The sequence below is a fragment of the Bidens hawaiensis genome, unplaced genomic scaffold, assembly GCF_021521415.1.
Source record: "Bidens hawaiensis isolate Kalapana, Puna unplaced genomic scaffold, B.hawaiensis_p1.1 tig00030669_1, whole genome shotgun sequence".
Classification (NCBI taxonomy): domain Eukaryota; kingdom Viridiplantae; phylum Streptophyta; class Magnoliopsida; order Asterales; family Asteraceae; genus Bidens; species Bidens hawaiensis.
This window is the reverse complement of record NW_027495122.1, coordinates 210,442-225,839: the sequence shown is the minus strand read 5'-3', so window position 1 is coordinate 225,839 and position 15,398 is coordinate 210,442. Positions and strand designations below refer to the sequence as shown.

At 36.5% G+C, this 15,398-nt stretch overlaps 2 protein-coding genes across 2 annotated transcripts; both read right to left on the bottom strand.

The window, feature by feature from the left end:
* Positions 1 to 717: 717 nt before the first annotated feature.
* LOC143580829 (uncharacterized) lies at positions 718 to 5,022 on the bottom strand. The gene is made up of 2 exons (XM_077063762.1): positions 4,433 to 5,022; positions 718 to 1,605 (listed from the first exon to the last, which is right to left on the bottom strand). Exons 1-2 carry the CDS (start codon positions 4,994 to 4,996, stop codon positions 739 to 741), a joined length of 1,431 nt encoding a protein of 476 aa, XP_076919877.1. The 5' UTR covers positions 4,997 to 5,022; the 3' UTR covers positions 718 to 738.
* A 5,789-nt stretch (positions 5,023 to 10,811) lies between these two features.
* On the bottom strand, positions 10,812 to 14,258 carry LOC143580823 (disease resistance protein At4g27190-like). Its single transcript, XM_077063756.1, has 2 exons — positions 11,546 to 14,258; positions 10,812 to 11,357 (listed from the first exon to the last, which is right to left on the bottom strand). Exons 1-2 carry the CDS (start codon positions 14,150 to 14,152, stop codon positions 10,812 to 10,814), a joined length of 3,153 nt encoding a protein of 1,050 aa, XP_076919871.1. The 5' UTR covers positions 14,153 to 14,258.
* Positions 14,259 to 15,398: the final 1,140 nt, after the last annotated feature.

Below are 15,398 nucleotides of genomic sequence, written 5' to 3'. Positions count from 1 at the left end.
AAGTATGAAGGTAAGAATGAAAGTATATGCACTTACGTGTGTATGTAAGAAAGTTAAGAGGTTAAGTATGAAATGTAAGAAGGTATTGCATGATTATGTGATTAACTAGAACTCACTCAGCGTAGCTGACTTTTAGTATGCACGCAGGTGAGTAGGATGAGGCAGCTCGCTTGGGGAGACACGTGGCACTGAATAAGGGGCTGGCATCGGAAGACTCAAGACGTTTAAGTTTAATGTTTTGTTTATTTTGAAAGACAAGATGTTGTTTTAAGACAAGAGGTGTTTTGTTATGAAATGTTTTATGAAAGCTTTTATATTCAGCGAATGTTTTAATTAACTCTGATATTTAGAACTGTGTTTATGAGTAAACCCAACAAGAAAGTAGGGCTACCGGTAACGGGGCCTTACACCTAGGAACCAGAAGTACATGTATCGAGTTTCACCTGTAAAATGGGCTAGGCATAAGAAATGATGGCTTTTTGTAATTATCTCTAAACCTACTTGTAACCAAGGCAAACATTCACATCACCCCAAATAGTATACTTCAAAACATGAATTAGAGCCTAAAAAAAGTTATAGGCAATGAAAACAAGAACCTAAAGAGAGTAATTCAAACATTTACTTTACATTATTCATCATTGCTCGAAGAGTAAGGGGACTCTAGTTCTCCAAATATGTTCCCTACATGAAAAAAGAAGTTACCATGAACATACATATCATTTACATTATTCATCCTCGTCAGAAGAGGCACTGTTTCTCAAAATACGCATCCCTGCAGAGAAATAGAAAACATGAAAAATGAAATATAAACACATTTATATTAATAGCATTTAGAGGAATTAAATCACATCTACTTGCCTCTTGGTTTTTTGTCATTATGAAGGAGTTGATGTCTTCCCCTAATTGAAAAAACCCGAAATTTGTCTCTACAAGTTTTAGCTCAGGAGCAATTGCATTCCCCTCAGTGAAAATAATTATTTCCGAGCAATCTTTAATTACCAAGGTATTCAGTGAAGACAATGTAAAATTATCCTTCCCTAAGTACACTCCCTTGAGCCTTGGAAGATCTTCAAGTTTTAAGAACCGTAGATACGGTAATGCAATGTCACTCACTTTCCCATCACATTCTTCTTCTTTATCGATAATTACCTCCACATGACTGCAACAACTTATATTTAGTTCTTGGAGATGCATGAGACTGCCAACCATGGAAGTTGTAAAAACATATTCCAAACTTCCGCATACAAAAATAATAAGTCTTGTTAAGTGTGGAAACTCCAATCTTGTCCACCGATTGCTCTTCCATATATACTTAAGTTTATCTAGATGCTTTAACTCCACTTCTCTTAGCTTTGGAAATATCACAACAGTTTGTGACTCGTTATTTGTCACTTCCGACGTTACTTCAAATACCTCCTCAACATACCGACAGTGTTCTACAATAACCTCTTCTAGATTTTGCAAATTAAGCAACTCACTGGATGGAACGATCATTTTAAGTGAGACGTACACCAAAGATATTTGAACCAAATTACGGAAGGACCAATTTGTCCCTTGTGCAATAGCAGGGCCCAAGCTTGAACTGTCAGAAGTTGGAGGTGGAGTCTATAGAGATGAAAGAAATGGCCAAGACAACACATATGTTAGAGAAAACAACATTCTTTTTGTCACGAAATAAAATACCGAGTAATTTTAAAGAGTGAATTTGGTTCACGAAGGTCTCGATGGTTTGGAAAATATAAGTGACTTTTGTTTATGAGTCTAAATGGGCCGAAACAAGGTTCATCCTATTTTATTTCAAAACAAAACCAACAATCATATCTAATTCAAAATACCCAAATTATTCATATTTTATTTTAACTGTGGTGCGTTCGAAACGCATGATCCCAACGCTGGTACGCGTTTTGCGGCAAAAGCGGAATAAACTGAAACAAATCCAAAAAACCGAATAAATTGAAACAAAACCAGCACATCAAAACAATCGGAACCAAACCAAACTTAAACTAATAAAAGACCAAAATGAAAAAAAAAAACCAAAAAAGGCGAAATTGAACCCAAATAAGGACCAAAAAGAAACAAAAAAAAAATTAACTATCCGAAACGAAATAAAAAATGGCCAAAACAAAACGGAAAAACAGAAAAAGTCGAAACTAAACCGACAAAAAGAAAAAAAAATCGAAAAAGAACCGAAACGGAACCCAAAAAACAACCAAAAACGAAAAAAAAACCCGGAAAACTCTAAACTGAAAAACAAAAACGAAACAAAAAAAACTGAAAAATCAAAACCAAACAGAAACCAACCAAAATGAAAGAAAAAACTGAAACCGAACATGAAAAACAACCATTACGTAACAAAAAACCGAAACCGAAAAAACGATCAAAACAAAAAAACTGAAACCAAAATTTAAAAAACTGAAGAAAACGGGACAATTTTGGCATTTTGACAAAGACTTTCTTGACAATACAGTTACTTTTATTTTTTTATCATTCTTGAATAGTCATTATTTAGGTGGAAGTTCATAAAGAATTCAGAATGAAAAGTAATATAAAAGTCGTGAGCAACTATCTGTGCAGCTTACATTGGACTAAAACCAATATGGTAGAGGTTCAAACTTATTCCGGTTCAAGAAAGCTGAGTTTTGTGATGGTTTTTTTGGATTTTTCATACTTAGGGGCATTTTGGTCTTTACATACTGATAAAAATGGATGGTATACAGGAAAAGCAAAGTAAAACTCTTGGTGTAGTTAACGCGTGAATACTGAGGAATATTGGTTGTTTGGTGATCAAGGGTATTTTTGGTATTTTGCTATGTCTTAGAAGCATAAAGTCAACCATTCATATGTTAGTCAACTCAGAAAGTCAATAGATCTAAATTAAGTCAAACTCAGATTCAGAAAAGTCAACAACAGAATCATAAACTGTAATGATTGCAGGTTAATCTTAAAAAGTCAAAGCTGCTTCAAAGTCAACTGGCATGGATTCAGAGCTGTCTTTTGTTTTGTTGCTGTTGTTATCAGCAGACCATTGATAAAGTCAACCTATGTGGTCCTGTTACACAGCGGCGAAGCTTGAACGAAAACGTGGAGGGGGCATATGAAAATGCGTATAAAAAAATCAAAAATGAAGGGGGTGAGCTCAAATTTCGGGCGGAAACGGGTAAATTCACCCCTGGCCCTAACAATGCTTCGCCAATGCTGTTACATTATCAAGTTAAGCACTGATCTTTCCTGGCCTTTTAGTAAAGCCACTACACTATGGTGGAGGTAGTTAAAGATTACAAGAGGTTATGTGCATGGTTAACTGTAAACAACCATCTTATATGTTTACTTATGAAGTGGAGTCCCAAGTGTATCATTTTCTAAGTTTTTTATTTGGCAATTTTCTAAAGGGGAAGTCTAGACTAACTGGGTGATGTCTATAGATTTGATAGGGGTTTTTGGCTATTCTGGTGAAAATCACAAAATTGGATTTGATCTGGTTAATACCCTATGTAGGAATTGGGATTCGATACCGGGTGGAGATGTCAATGTGATGCCACCGTGCTAGGTTGTACAGTCTTTGTTATGTGTACTTAGATCGTTTGTATTTTAGGAGATGTCATGGTGCTGAGCCCGACTTTCGATTCTTGTATAGTAGTTGGGCTAGCACAGTTTCGAGTCTTTTGACTATTTATAGCTAGTTTGGGGGCATTCCTGATTAGCTAAGATGCATTGGCTTGTACCTTTTTGTTGTTTGTTATAAAGTTTGCCGAGGCCTCGGCTTTTTTAACCCATATAAAAAAACTATAAATAGTCAAAATGAACCCCAAAAAACCAAACGAAAATAAAAAAACGATAGGAAAATCGAAAACACCGACCAAAACAGAAAATAGTTGAAACCGAAACGAAACAAAAAAACTAAAACCAAAACGAAACGAAATAAAAGAAAACCCTACCAAAACAAAACAAAGAAGCTGAAAAAAGTTGAACCGAACCAGAAAGAAACAAAAGAAAAACATCAGAAAACCTAGCGGAACTGAAAAAACCGACTAAAACGAAACAAAAAACTGAAAAAAGTCAAAAACGAAACCGAAAAAACTGAATTCGATATAATAACAAAATACTTGAAAAATTTGAAACCGAAACCGAAACCCAAACGAAACCGAAAAACCAACCAAAACGAAACAAAAAATAATGTGGTTTTCAATGTTGTAAAATTAACCTATCTTGGAATCAACCCATCCTAACCTTATTTTTAATGATCCATCCTTACCCAAATCCATTCCGCCCCTTCACCTAACCTAATCCATCCATAATGCTACCTCTAATGAGATCCATAAAAGACTTTTTACAGCTTTAAAATCACAAAATGACGTGTTTAAGAAATTTTAATTTAAACGGGAGATTTTTTTTCTCCCAAATAAAAAAAAGGAAAGAAAATATTAAAACACACCTGACGAAAGTTGAGGCCACATTCAAGATTATATTTGCCTAGCCTTGAGTGTATATACTGGAGATTTGGAGCTGTTGACTCACCATATGTGAAGACCATCATTTGGGGGCAATTCAACATCATGACATAATCTAATGACGGCCACTCGAAGTCAACATTCCTCCCCAGGAAGAAACCTTCAAGCTTTGGCAAATCATCTAGTACAATTTTGTCTAAACGAGGTAAGACTATCTTAGATGATTCCTCTCCATTTTCTTGCCTCACAATCACTTTCAATGACTTGCAATAATAAATGCTCAACTGTTTGAGGTTCTTAAGGCTTTCAAGTGTGGAAAATGTGAAAACATATTCCAATAGGTCACAATGACCAATGATGAGTATCTTGAGGTTGGTTAGGTCATGACGCATGGTATAAATATTGTTCAGTCTTGGCAATGGGAGGCTTCCTTGGTCAAAGTTACTGCTAGTACAATCATTAATATTAATATTGTTAATCTCTTTACTTTCAAACACCCCCACCAATGATCCACAACTATATATAGTTAGCTCTTGAACGTTATGCATTTGTGTTGCTGCATAAGATGGAATGACACCCACTTGAGAGAACTGCAGTGAATAAAAGGTCAATTTTAAAATGTTACGATTTGGTTAAAAACAAAGATTTAGTCTTATGGATGACAAACAAGCGATTTGGATGTAACAAGTCTGGTTGAGGTTATAGGATTTGATCTATATTTTGGTCTATATTCTGCCCATTATTTCAGCCTCTGTCTATTCCGTATTTTAAGTTATTACCTTGTTTGGAGTTTTACTCTATGCACTTAAATATTGTTCTTGACTTCCGACAATCACAAGAAATATATCAAAACCAATTTTGAGTCTATACCACCATTTCTTATATGGTATCAGAGCAGGTTACAACATAACCCTAAAAAAAAAACTAAAAAATAAAATAAAACCATGGCTGCCATGGCTATTGAGACCGATTCAAGCCCTATACCGGGTTTAACCAACAATCAATATCAAGTTTTTTTGAAGTTCTTTTCAGATTCCGCATCTTCTGTTGCAAACATGGCTGGGAAGATGAGCAAGGACTGGGAATGGGTGGTGGATTCAGGAGCCACCGAACACATACCCATAGAACCTACCTTCTTGAAAACAAAAAAAAACCCACGTGAAGCTCCAGTTATCATACCAAATGGCGAGGACATTCCTGTTGAGGGAAGAGGCGATTATACCTTACCGGGAGGAATCAAGATAATAGGAGTTCTACACGTTCCAAAATTTTATTGTAACCTTTTGTCTGTTAATCGATTGGCAACTGACCTCCAATGTGCAGTTACTTTTTTTTTCCCGATTTTTGTGTTATGCAAGGTTTGAGTTCAAGGAACTTAATTGGAGTGGGTAAATGCAAACAAGGTCTGTACCAAATGTGGATGGTCGAAGGCAAAAGGAGAGCCATGATGACCAAAGTTGAGACATGCATGGCGTAAGAGGTCAGGGCATGCTTCTAACGATAAGCTAGCTAATGTTAATTTTCTCAAAAAGGTTTCTTCTAAACTTAGAAATAAAATTCGTGATTCCTGTTCCAAAGCGAAACATACAAGCTCACCCTTTCCCACTAGCACAACTAAAACCACCAGTTGCTTTCAATTAATACATTGGGCTGTTATCGTATACCCTCTTTGTCACGGGCAAATTATTTTCTTACAATAGTAGATGGTTTCAGTAGATGTGTGTGGGTTTTCCTAATAAAACACAAAAGTGATGCTAGTAAATGCTTAGTTGATTTTTACAAAATGGTAGAAGTTCAATTTAAAAAACCCATAAAAAGAGTTAGATGTGATAACGGTGGGGAATTCACATCAAACATCATGATGGACTTCTACGCTAAGCATGGGATATTACTTGAAACAACTTGCCCACACACACCCCAAAAAAATGGAGTTGTTGAAAGAAAACATAGACATCTCCTTGAAACAACAAGAGCATTGAGATTTGAGGCAAATCTTCCTAAGAGATTTTGGGGAGAATGTGTGTTAACCACTGCATATATCATCAATCGGTTACCATCAGGAGTGATTGAAAATAAAACCCCTTATGAGTTACTTTTCAACAAGATACCAGAATATGATCACATGAGAATATTCGGTTCACTTGTTTATTTTAAAAATAATGACACAAAAGGGAACAAGTTTGAAATGAGGGGGAGGCCAGGGGTTTCTAGGATACCCACCGGGAACCAAAGGATACAAGGTGTATGATCTCCAAAGTGAGAAAATCGTCATAAGTAGAGATGTGAAGTTTTGTGAATACAACTATCCATTTGCCACTGTTGTTTTGAAAGAAAGCTTCGCCCTGCTTGCAGTGCGCACATATAATGTATATATGCGTGAACCCTCAGGTGGGCAAAAGTGAAGTTGCACTAATTTTAACGTTATTTTACTAATCTCGTGAAAATAACGTTAAAAGTGGCGGAAGGTTAATCAGGCATCATGTGGTGGCGCTGATAGCCGAAAGACAAGGGTACATGCACCAAATGGCGGTGTCTCGATGGTTGAGTGTTATGTGCCTTATGTCCAAGGCTTGATGCAAAACTACTATCGAGTCGGGGGTCTCACCGGAAGCAGCCTCTCTATTCCTACGGGGTAGAGGTATGGCTGTCTACATATTACCCTCCTTAGACCCTACCATAACTTTGCTATTAGTGGAATATACTGAGTACGATGATGATGATGATGATGTTTTGAAAGAAAGCAACCAAGGTAATGATATCTTTGATATTCTTAGGAAACCAACCCATAATCAATGATGCAACTAGCTAGAGGTAAAAGATGCAGATCACAACCAAAACACTTCAAAGACTTCATAGTAAAGCTTCCCTCTTCCGCCGACCACACACAACCGACACCAAATCAAGGAACCTCAACGATACACTCTATTGCTAACTTTATCTCATATAATAAAATTTCTAATACTCACAAGTCCTTTTTAGCGGCCATTAGTTCCAATAATGAGCCGAAATATTTTAAGGAAGCTGTACATGATGAGAAATGGAAAGAAACTATGATAAAAGAAATTCGGGCCCTTGAAGAGAATGGTACATGGACCTTACAAAGCTTGCCAAAAGGAAAACGGCCCATAGATTCTAAATGGGTCTACAAAATAAAATAGAAACCAAATGGAGAAGTTGAAAGGTACAAGGCTCTTCTCGTTGCCAAGGGTTTTAAGGGAATAGATTTTCACGACACGTTTGCTCCGGTCGCAAAGTTGGTCACCGTTAGAACTCTTTAAGCAGTCGCCGTGAAGAGAGGTTGGGTCATTCATCAACTCGATGTGAATAATGCGTTCTTACATGGAGATTTAGACGAAGAAGTTTACATGAAAATACCCCAAGGCTTCTATAGAGAAAATGAAACAAGGGTGTGCCGTCTTCACAAATCCCTCTACGGTTTGAAACAAGCTTCCCGCAATTGGTACCAAAAATTCACAAACGTTCTTCTTCGTCTTGATTTCCGCCAATCAAAAGCAGATTACTCTCTCTTCATACTCAAGAAAGGGGACAGTTTCATAGCTGCCCTAATTTATGTTGACGATGTAATAATTGTGGGTAATGATTCGGTAAAGATACAACAAACCAAGAAGCAACTAGACAATGAATTTAGCATTAAAGACCTTGGTCCTTTGAAATATTTTCTTGGAATTGAGGTGGCACGAACGTCTGATAGCCTTGTTCTAAGTCAAAGAAAATATACTTTGGACATATAAAAAGATAGTGGTATGGAAGGATGTCGACCGAGCTCCTTTCCTATCGAGCAAAACCTCAAATTGAGTAAAGGAGAAGACGAACCTCAAGTTGATGCCAACCAATACCGACGGTTAGTCGGACGCCTTGTGTACTTACAAGCCACAAGACCTGATATTGCATACACTATAATGTCCTCAGTCAGTTTGTAGCCGACCCTCGCCAAAACCACATGGAAGCAGCAACACGTGTCTTGCGGTACCTGAAGGACACTCCTGGTCAAGGTATTCTTCTCCCACGAGGAGGAGGACCAACTTTAATCGCATATAGAGACTCAGATTGGCTTGGTTGCCCCTACACGTACTAGGTGGTCAAGAACTGGGTATCTTTTGTTATTAGGAGGTGCTCCTATTTCATGGAGAACAAAGAAACAATCTGTCGTCCCTCGTTCTTCAGCCAAGGAAGAATATAGAGCCATGGCCTCTACCGTTAGCGAAGTCGTATGGATGCGATGGCTTCTCAAAGAATTAGAAATAGACCTCACAGCCCCTACACCGTTGTTTTGTGACAACCAAGCAGCTCGTCATATCGCCAACAATCCTGTTTTTTATGAGCGTAGCAAACACGTCGAAATGGATTGCTACTTTGTTCGAGAAAGGGTAGAATCTCAAGAAATCATACCCATGTATGTCGACATCAAAATGCAAATTGCAGATCTGTTTACGAAGGGATTAGGGGCATAACAACTTCGGTCACTACTGTCTACTTATCAAGCTGGGCATCAAAGATTTGCATGCTCCACTTGAGCGGGAATATAGGATTTGATCTATATTTTGGTCAATATTCTGCCCATTATTTCAGCCTCTGTCTATTCCTTATTTTAAGTTATTACCTTGTTTGGAGTTTTGCTCTATGTACTTAAATATTGTTCTTGACTTCCGACAATCACAAGAAATATATCAAAACCAATTTTGAGTCTATACCACCATTTCTTATAGAGGTTAGTGTTTGTCCGACAACATTGTCGATTCATCCGGCAACACTTCATCTTCATGTGACAACGGTGATTACAAGGTCGATCAGCCAATGATTGGCGACATGTGTACCAGACGACACTCAAGTTAGCGACAGACAACAGAAAGAACGAACGCAAGTTAGGTGACAACAAATTCTAGTGACCCTGTTGGAATTAATCTTGATGTTACGGGTCTTGTACGGGTCAAGTCGGGTCACGGGTCAACCCATGGAGTGTGTCGAAGGGTATGGAGCAGAAAAGGTCTAGAATTGACCAAGTTTGTAGGAGAAAAGGCTGGGAAAGTGGAAGTTAAAGTTGTTCTAAATTCAAGGGAACGTGGTTTATTTTTTTATGCATGTGTTTATTTTGTTTTCTTTTAAATAGCATGTAGCAGCAATATTGTTAAGTACCCTTTTCATCGAATAAACAGAAGTCTGCATATTATCTTTCTTGCAATTCACTTTTACATATATACGTAAGTTTGTGTTGTGTGTGTTGAGTGAGGGACCTGATCCAACAGACCCCATCTGGTGAAGTTGGCGATAGTAACAGAATATAACGAGTTTTCGACAGTAACAAAAAACAGGTAGAAAACATACCTTATATTGATCATGAATGACATCGGTTTTCCTCTTGGTAAGAACACCACCAATATGTTTCAGATTATCTAGGCCACTGAGATATATATAATCAAGACATGGGAACAAAGTGTAGGTAGATGCAGTCACTACCGCTTCTTCTTCATCATCAACTTTGCTCAAAACAATTTCTTCCATACCTTGACAGTTATGTATCATGACTTCCTTTAGGCTGGATAGAAGTTCGGACATGAGAGGTGAGAACAAGTACTTAATGTTGTTGCAGTTGTACAAGAAGATACTTGTGAGGTTTTGGAATGAGGATTGTGCTTGGTGTTTGTGAAGTATAAAGAGTTCATTCCAGCTGTTGCACTTCCACACATGACTTAACGACTCCATGTCGCATAATCGTAATTCTTGAAGATATGGAAGTAATGGCAATGGCTGTTGTCGTTGTTGTTGAGTTGTTACCAGTTCTCTGTTAGTACTTGGGCATTCCATTCTAAACATCACCTCTACTTCTTTGAATCCTTCAAATTGAATCTTACGAAGGTCATGAAAAGTGTGTGTGAGGTGATACTGATAGGATGGGTATTCCATCTCAACTATAGACATATTATCATCATCTTTTGCTATATCTGCAATCTGCATATCCCAACTGAAGGCCTCAGGATCGTAAATAACAACAATTAATCAATAACGAAATTGTATTATGAACTTTCTGTCTAATTAGAACATTTGTACAACCTATTAACTAATTACACTTTTCACTCTAACTACACTAATAGAACTTTCTAACGGAGTTTATCTGTTCTGTATTTAACTAACGAAACTTTAACGAGATCGACCAACAACAACTAATGAAATTAGCAATAATTAAATAAATAAGTATTTCTTTCTCAGTTTTTCTAATAAATCCAAAATTAACTAAGTTCATAAGTTTAAATGTCTAACAAACAGAGTACTTATTTCATATTTCTTTCTTATATCTATTTTTTCCTTTCATACTGTTACCAATATTTAATAAGACTTTGCATATAACTAAATATATATTTCAACATTGAAACGAAAATATACATACATACATACCTTTTCATCTCTGTTATCAAACGAAATACGAATCTCCATAAGTGATCCAGTATCAAAGTTGACTGTCGGAGGTGCGAATACATTTCTAAACTTCTTACACCTTTTGATAATTATAGTTTTAATGGATTTAAAGGAACGAACAAGGTCCCTGGAGTTATTTTCTTCATTTATCATCCACACCTCTGTCAGCTCGTCTAGGTTCTCACAGTGTATCCTTCTTAAGCTGCTGGTGTTTCTATGTTCCTCAGTTTTACTCAAGTCTATGTTAAATAATACTTTAACGCTACAACATCCTTCAACTTTGATCTCTTCTAAATGACTCAGTAATCTCATTGGATTCCTTGGAAAAAGGTTCACAAGACAATCACAATCAACCACTTCAATCTCTCTTAACATGGAAACATTATCTTCCTCGCCACTAGTAAGATCATCACCCCATATCTTCTTCAACTTCTTCAGTCGATCAACTGTCAATTTCGACAACTTTGGAAACATAACCTGCACCAAGATAAAGTTTAAACTTGTTGGATCAGTTAAGATCTCAATATAGCCGAACACTACAAGTTATAACAAAATCAAACATATTTTGTTGTGTACGTAAACAACAGAGTCAGTTTTTAACACTTTTTAAATCGATAGAACAAATTGAAAATATAATTTATGATATAGAATATTAATGTGTTTACCTCTTTGTTGAATAATGGTTGTGTAGTAGAAATATCATACTCATGAACGATGCTTGTAAAATTAGGAAGGTCATAAAGCTTCAACTCCACCAATTTTGGTAACTCCATTACTTTCACACTATCAGACAAACTTACAAGTGATTTCAAAGCAGGACATGAGAAAACCGTAAGGCTCTCAAGTAGCTTCAAACCATTTGCCATAGGAATTGTGAAGAGGTGTGTTAAGTTTAGACAATTGGAAACATGGAGGACTTTTAACCGGGAAAATGTGGAATTTTGAGACGGAGACATTATATCTTCAACATATATTATGTCTTTCACACTTAAATGAAGCTTCTCTGTTTTACAAAACAGCTCATTAATTTTGCAATTTAAGATATCGCTTTTGCTAGTCGTAAGATCTAACGTATTCTTGAAGGAATATTTGTCCTCAGCAGATTTAGTTTCCACATTCAGTGAACAACCCATTGATACTCTAAATCTTTGGAGTTTCTTAAATGACAGATTTTTCGGCTGAAGAATATTCTCAAAGAATTCAAACTCTAATGCAATAAGTTTCTCGGAAAGCACCTTTAACTCGTCACAGTTGGCCTCAGTGAACTTAATAGGTTTCTCTTTTGAAGCTCTCATATAAAGCTCTTCAAGTCTTTTTAAGTTTTCTAAAACACCATCATCAATACAAAGGTTAACACATCCGGTCAAATCAAGTAATTTCAACCTTTTTAGCTTCCCTATTGTAGACACTAGTTTTCGGATGTTACAGTGAGCAAGGCTGAGTACTTCCAAGTTAACAAGGTTTCCAAGAAAAGAGAGATCATTATCCACCAGTAAGCATGAATCAAGGAATAATGTTCGAAGGCTTCCACAACACTGAAGTGAAGCTAGAAACAATGGATTCTGCATTTTGTCATATGCTATGACTTTAAGCTTTTCCATTTGCTTATGAAAATCTTCAGGTATCTTGAGTAGCCTATCCCCATCCATTATTTTCAAAAGTGAAACGTTTGGGTGGTAAAAATTTTCAGGAAACTCAGACAAATTTTTGCATGTTAGTAAGATTCTTTCACAAGACACCTGTGCATCTTGTGTAGGCCACTTGGACTTGTCATCATGGTTAACAATGGAAGCTTGCTTGAATTTCGAAATATTACCCAAAACAAAAGCACGAGCAAGATCATGCATTTTCACACATCCTATGGTATAACTTTCGGTCAACAAATTTGCACGTATGAGGTTACGAACAGACGTGTTGATCCGTTTTCTTGCTTCGTCTAAACTGTCGACTCTCATTAATAACTTCAACCCCCATTCATACCTCACTATTTCTTCAATAGAAATATCAAAGTCATCTTGAAATAAGCCACAAAGAACAAAAGTTGCTTTATCTTCATCCTCTTTAAGATACTCGTAGCTTATATGGAAAACTTTCTTCGCAACACCATCAATATCTTTAAGGTTATGGCGTTGTAAATTCCACCGCGCAACTTCCCATGCATCATTTTCTTCATTTTTAAGAGCATTTGCAATGGTTTTTATGGCGATAGGCAACCCACCACACTTCTTTAAAATATCTTCTCCTATCTTGCGAAGCTCACCATCTGCATCCGAAAGGCCTACAGTTTTCCAGAAAAAAGAGTTTGCTTCCACTTCTTCTATACCAACCATTTTGAAAACTTTTGCTTTAGTTTCAACATTCATCTTAGTGCAAACCTTTTCATTTCGTGATGTGTATAGCAACTTGAAACCTTTTGGAAAATGACTTTTGAGTCCAATGTCTTTGAGTTTGATCTCCTCCCAAACATCATCTAGTATCACCAAAATCTTTTCGCCATTTTTTGACATCCCCTCAAATTCTTCCCCAAGACGAACAGCCCTTGCCTCTAAATTTTCTTCCGTTAGAGTTAAATCCATTTGTTTTGCAATATCTTTTTGAGTATCAATTGTATCATATTTTGTCCCAATATCCTTCCACACAACCCATTTAAACATTCCCCTCTTCTTCACAACCTTCTCTATATCTTCCAACATTGTGGTCTTGCCGACACCTCCCATCCCCCATAGACCAACCATTTGGGCCTCATTATCCGCTTCAAGTAATTCCAATACATCATTGAATAACAATCTTCTGGACGGGAAGATGTTTTGGGTTATATCGTGTTCATAAACAGTTTTAGAGGTGGATTGCCCCGAAGGACTAATTACCATACCAAGAGGTCTTTGTTTATCAGTCCACATGATTTTGATATCCCTTTGTTTCTTAAGAAGTTTATCTATCTTCTCCACAATACTAAATGATCTTTTTCCTGCTTTGTATCTAAGCTTGAGATTTAAGCATCCATTTCCACCTGTCATAACAGTTCCCGCTTCTTCTATGACTTTTTCCACATCTTCCAACCATCGAGGTACACGATCTGGTATAAGGCAATCATTTCTTGAAGCATCATTCTTTTTCTTTTCAATCTCATGTTTTGTTTCATTTAAGTTTTGCAACCTTTCACTCAGGTTTGTAACATATTTTGTGGAGGAGAAGAAGAAGCCCATGTGCTTCTTAACAGGTACCATCAAAGATTCAACAATGGGAGTAATAATTGGAGTTACGAAGTCCATATTCCTGAGGCATGCAAATAATAATTAAATAGTCACGAATAAAATATATATAAATGAAACTAGTAGGTTGTCCGCGCTTTGCATCGGGATTTTATGTGTGCAAGATGTTTTCTTTTTCTTTAAACGAAAAGACACACCGGTAAATATTTATAGGATTTGAATCAGATATAAATTAATTTTATCGTGAGAAGTGTACAAATAACTAGAGTAATTATGTTAACATTATAGTAATGATTATTACTCACTATTTTATTTTTTGTTACACAATTACTCTAGTTTAAAACGGTAATTACTCTAGTTATTTGTATGTTTAGTACGTTAATTTTATTTGTACTAGATCTAATCCTAATATTTATAAATGTAAGAAGCAAATCCAATGAATTTGAAATAACGAAGGATTCGTTTAATATTCCCTTGGGGATGCATGAAAAGACAAATTTGTTGAACCGCATAAGAAATATTTGGTCGAGTAATAGTGAGATATTCTGGAGCACGGAAAGGCTGTTAGGTTTATGGAGGCTAGGGCTCGGGTTGGTCTAGTTTACTTGAAGATGGATTAAATGGGATTTATAAAGATGGAAGACATTGGAGGTTTTGGTTTGCCATATATATCTTTATTAGGGTCCGTTTACGTTATCTTGATCCCTAAGCTAGAAACCCTAACTAGTCTCTATATAATGTAATCGTTGTACTTGTTATTCCTCACGATTGAGGTAGTAGAAATAATAAAATACCCTTGTTGCAGCTCGTGGACATAGGTCAGTTTAGACCGAACTACGTAAATCTCGCGTGTTCATCTTCTTTTATTTTTAACTTGCAATATTATTCGTGTTTGTGTGTGTCCAAGATCCTAACAAGTGGTATCAAGAGCTTAGGTTCGTTACACATCAGAGAACATGATCGCGAGAGGAGAGTGGGATCGAATTAGGGTTTTGTTTTGGTAGCCGGCCATCAACCCAGTCTTTTGATCATCAGAAGCGTCAGGTAACCCGTTTACATCAAAACAAAAGGAACGAAATATATATTGCAATTTGCAATATTTGTTATTTATTTTTGATTTGTGGTTTTGAGTAAAAGTTACTGCCACTACCAAGATATTATAATTTAATATCATTCAATCAAGAGTCAAAAATACAGCCGCCATTAATGAATAGATTTTATCAAACCCGAAGTCCGAATAAAAGGCCGCTGCCAACTCTTAAGTGATTAAGCCGACCAAGGTTTTGTTTTTGATTAGTTTGCTTGC

Excerpts from the sequence above, each read along its gene's own strand:
- LOC143580829 (XM_077063762.1), bottom strand. The coding sequence starts at position 4,996 with ATGCATAACGTTCAAGAGCTAACTATATATAGTTGTGGATCATTGGTG. Across the intron at positions 1,606-4,432 it reads GTGGCCTCAACTTTCGTCAG|ACTCCACCTCCAACTTCTGA; the intron begins GTGTGTTTTAAT and ends TCATCTCTATAG.
- LOC143580823 (XM_077063756.1), bottom strand. The coding sequence starts at position 14,152 with ATGGACTTCGTAACTCCAATTATTACTCCCATTGTTGAATCTTTGATG. Across the intron at positions 11,358-11,545 it reads AACCATTATTCAACAAAGAG|GTTATGTTTCCAAAGTTGTC; the intron begins GTAAACACATTA and ends ATCTTGGTGCAG.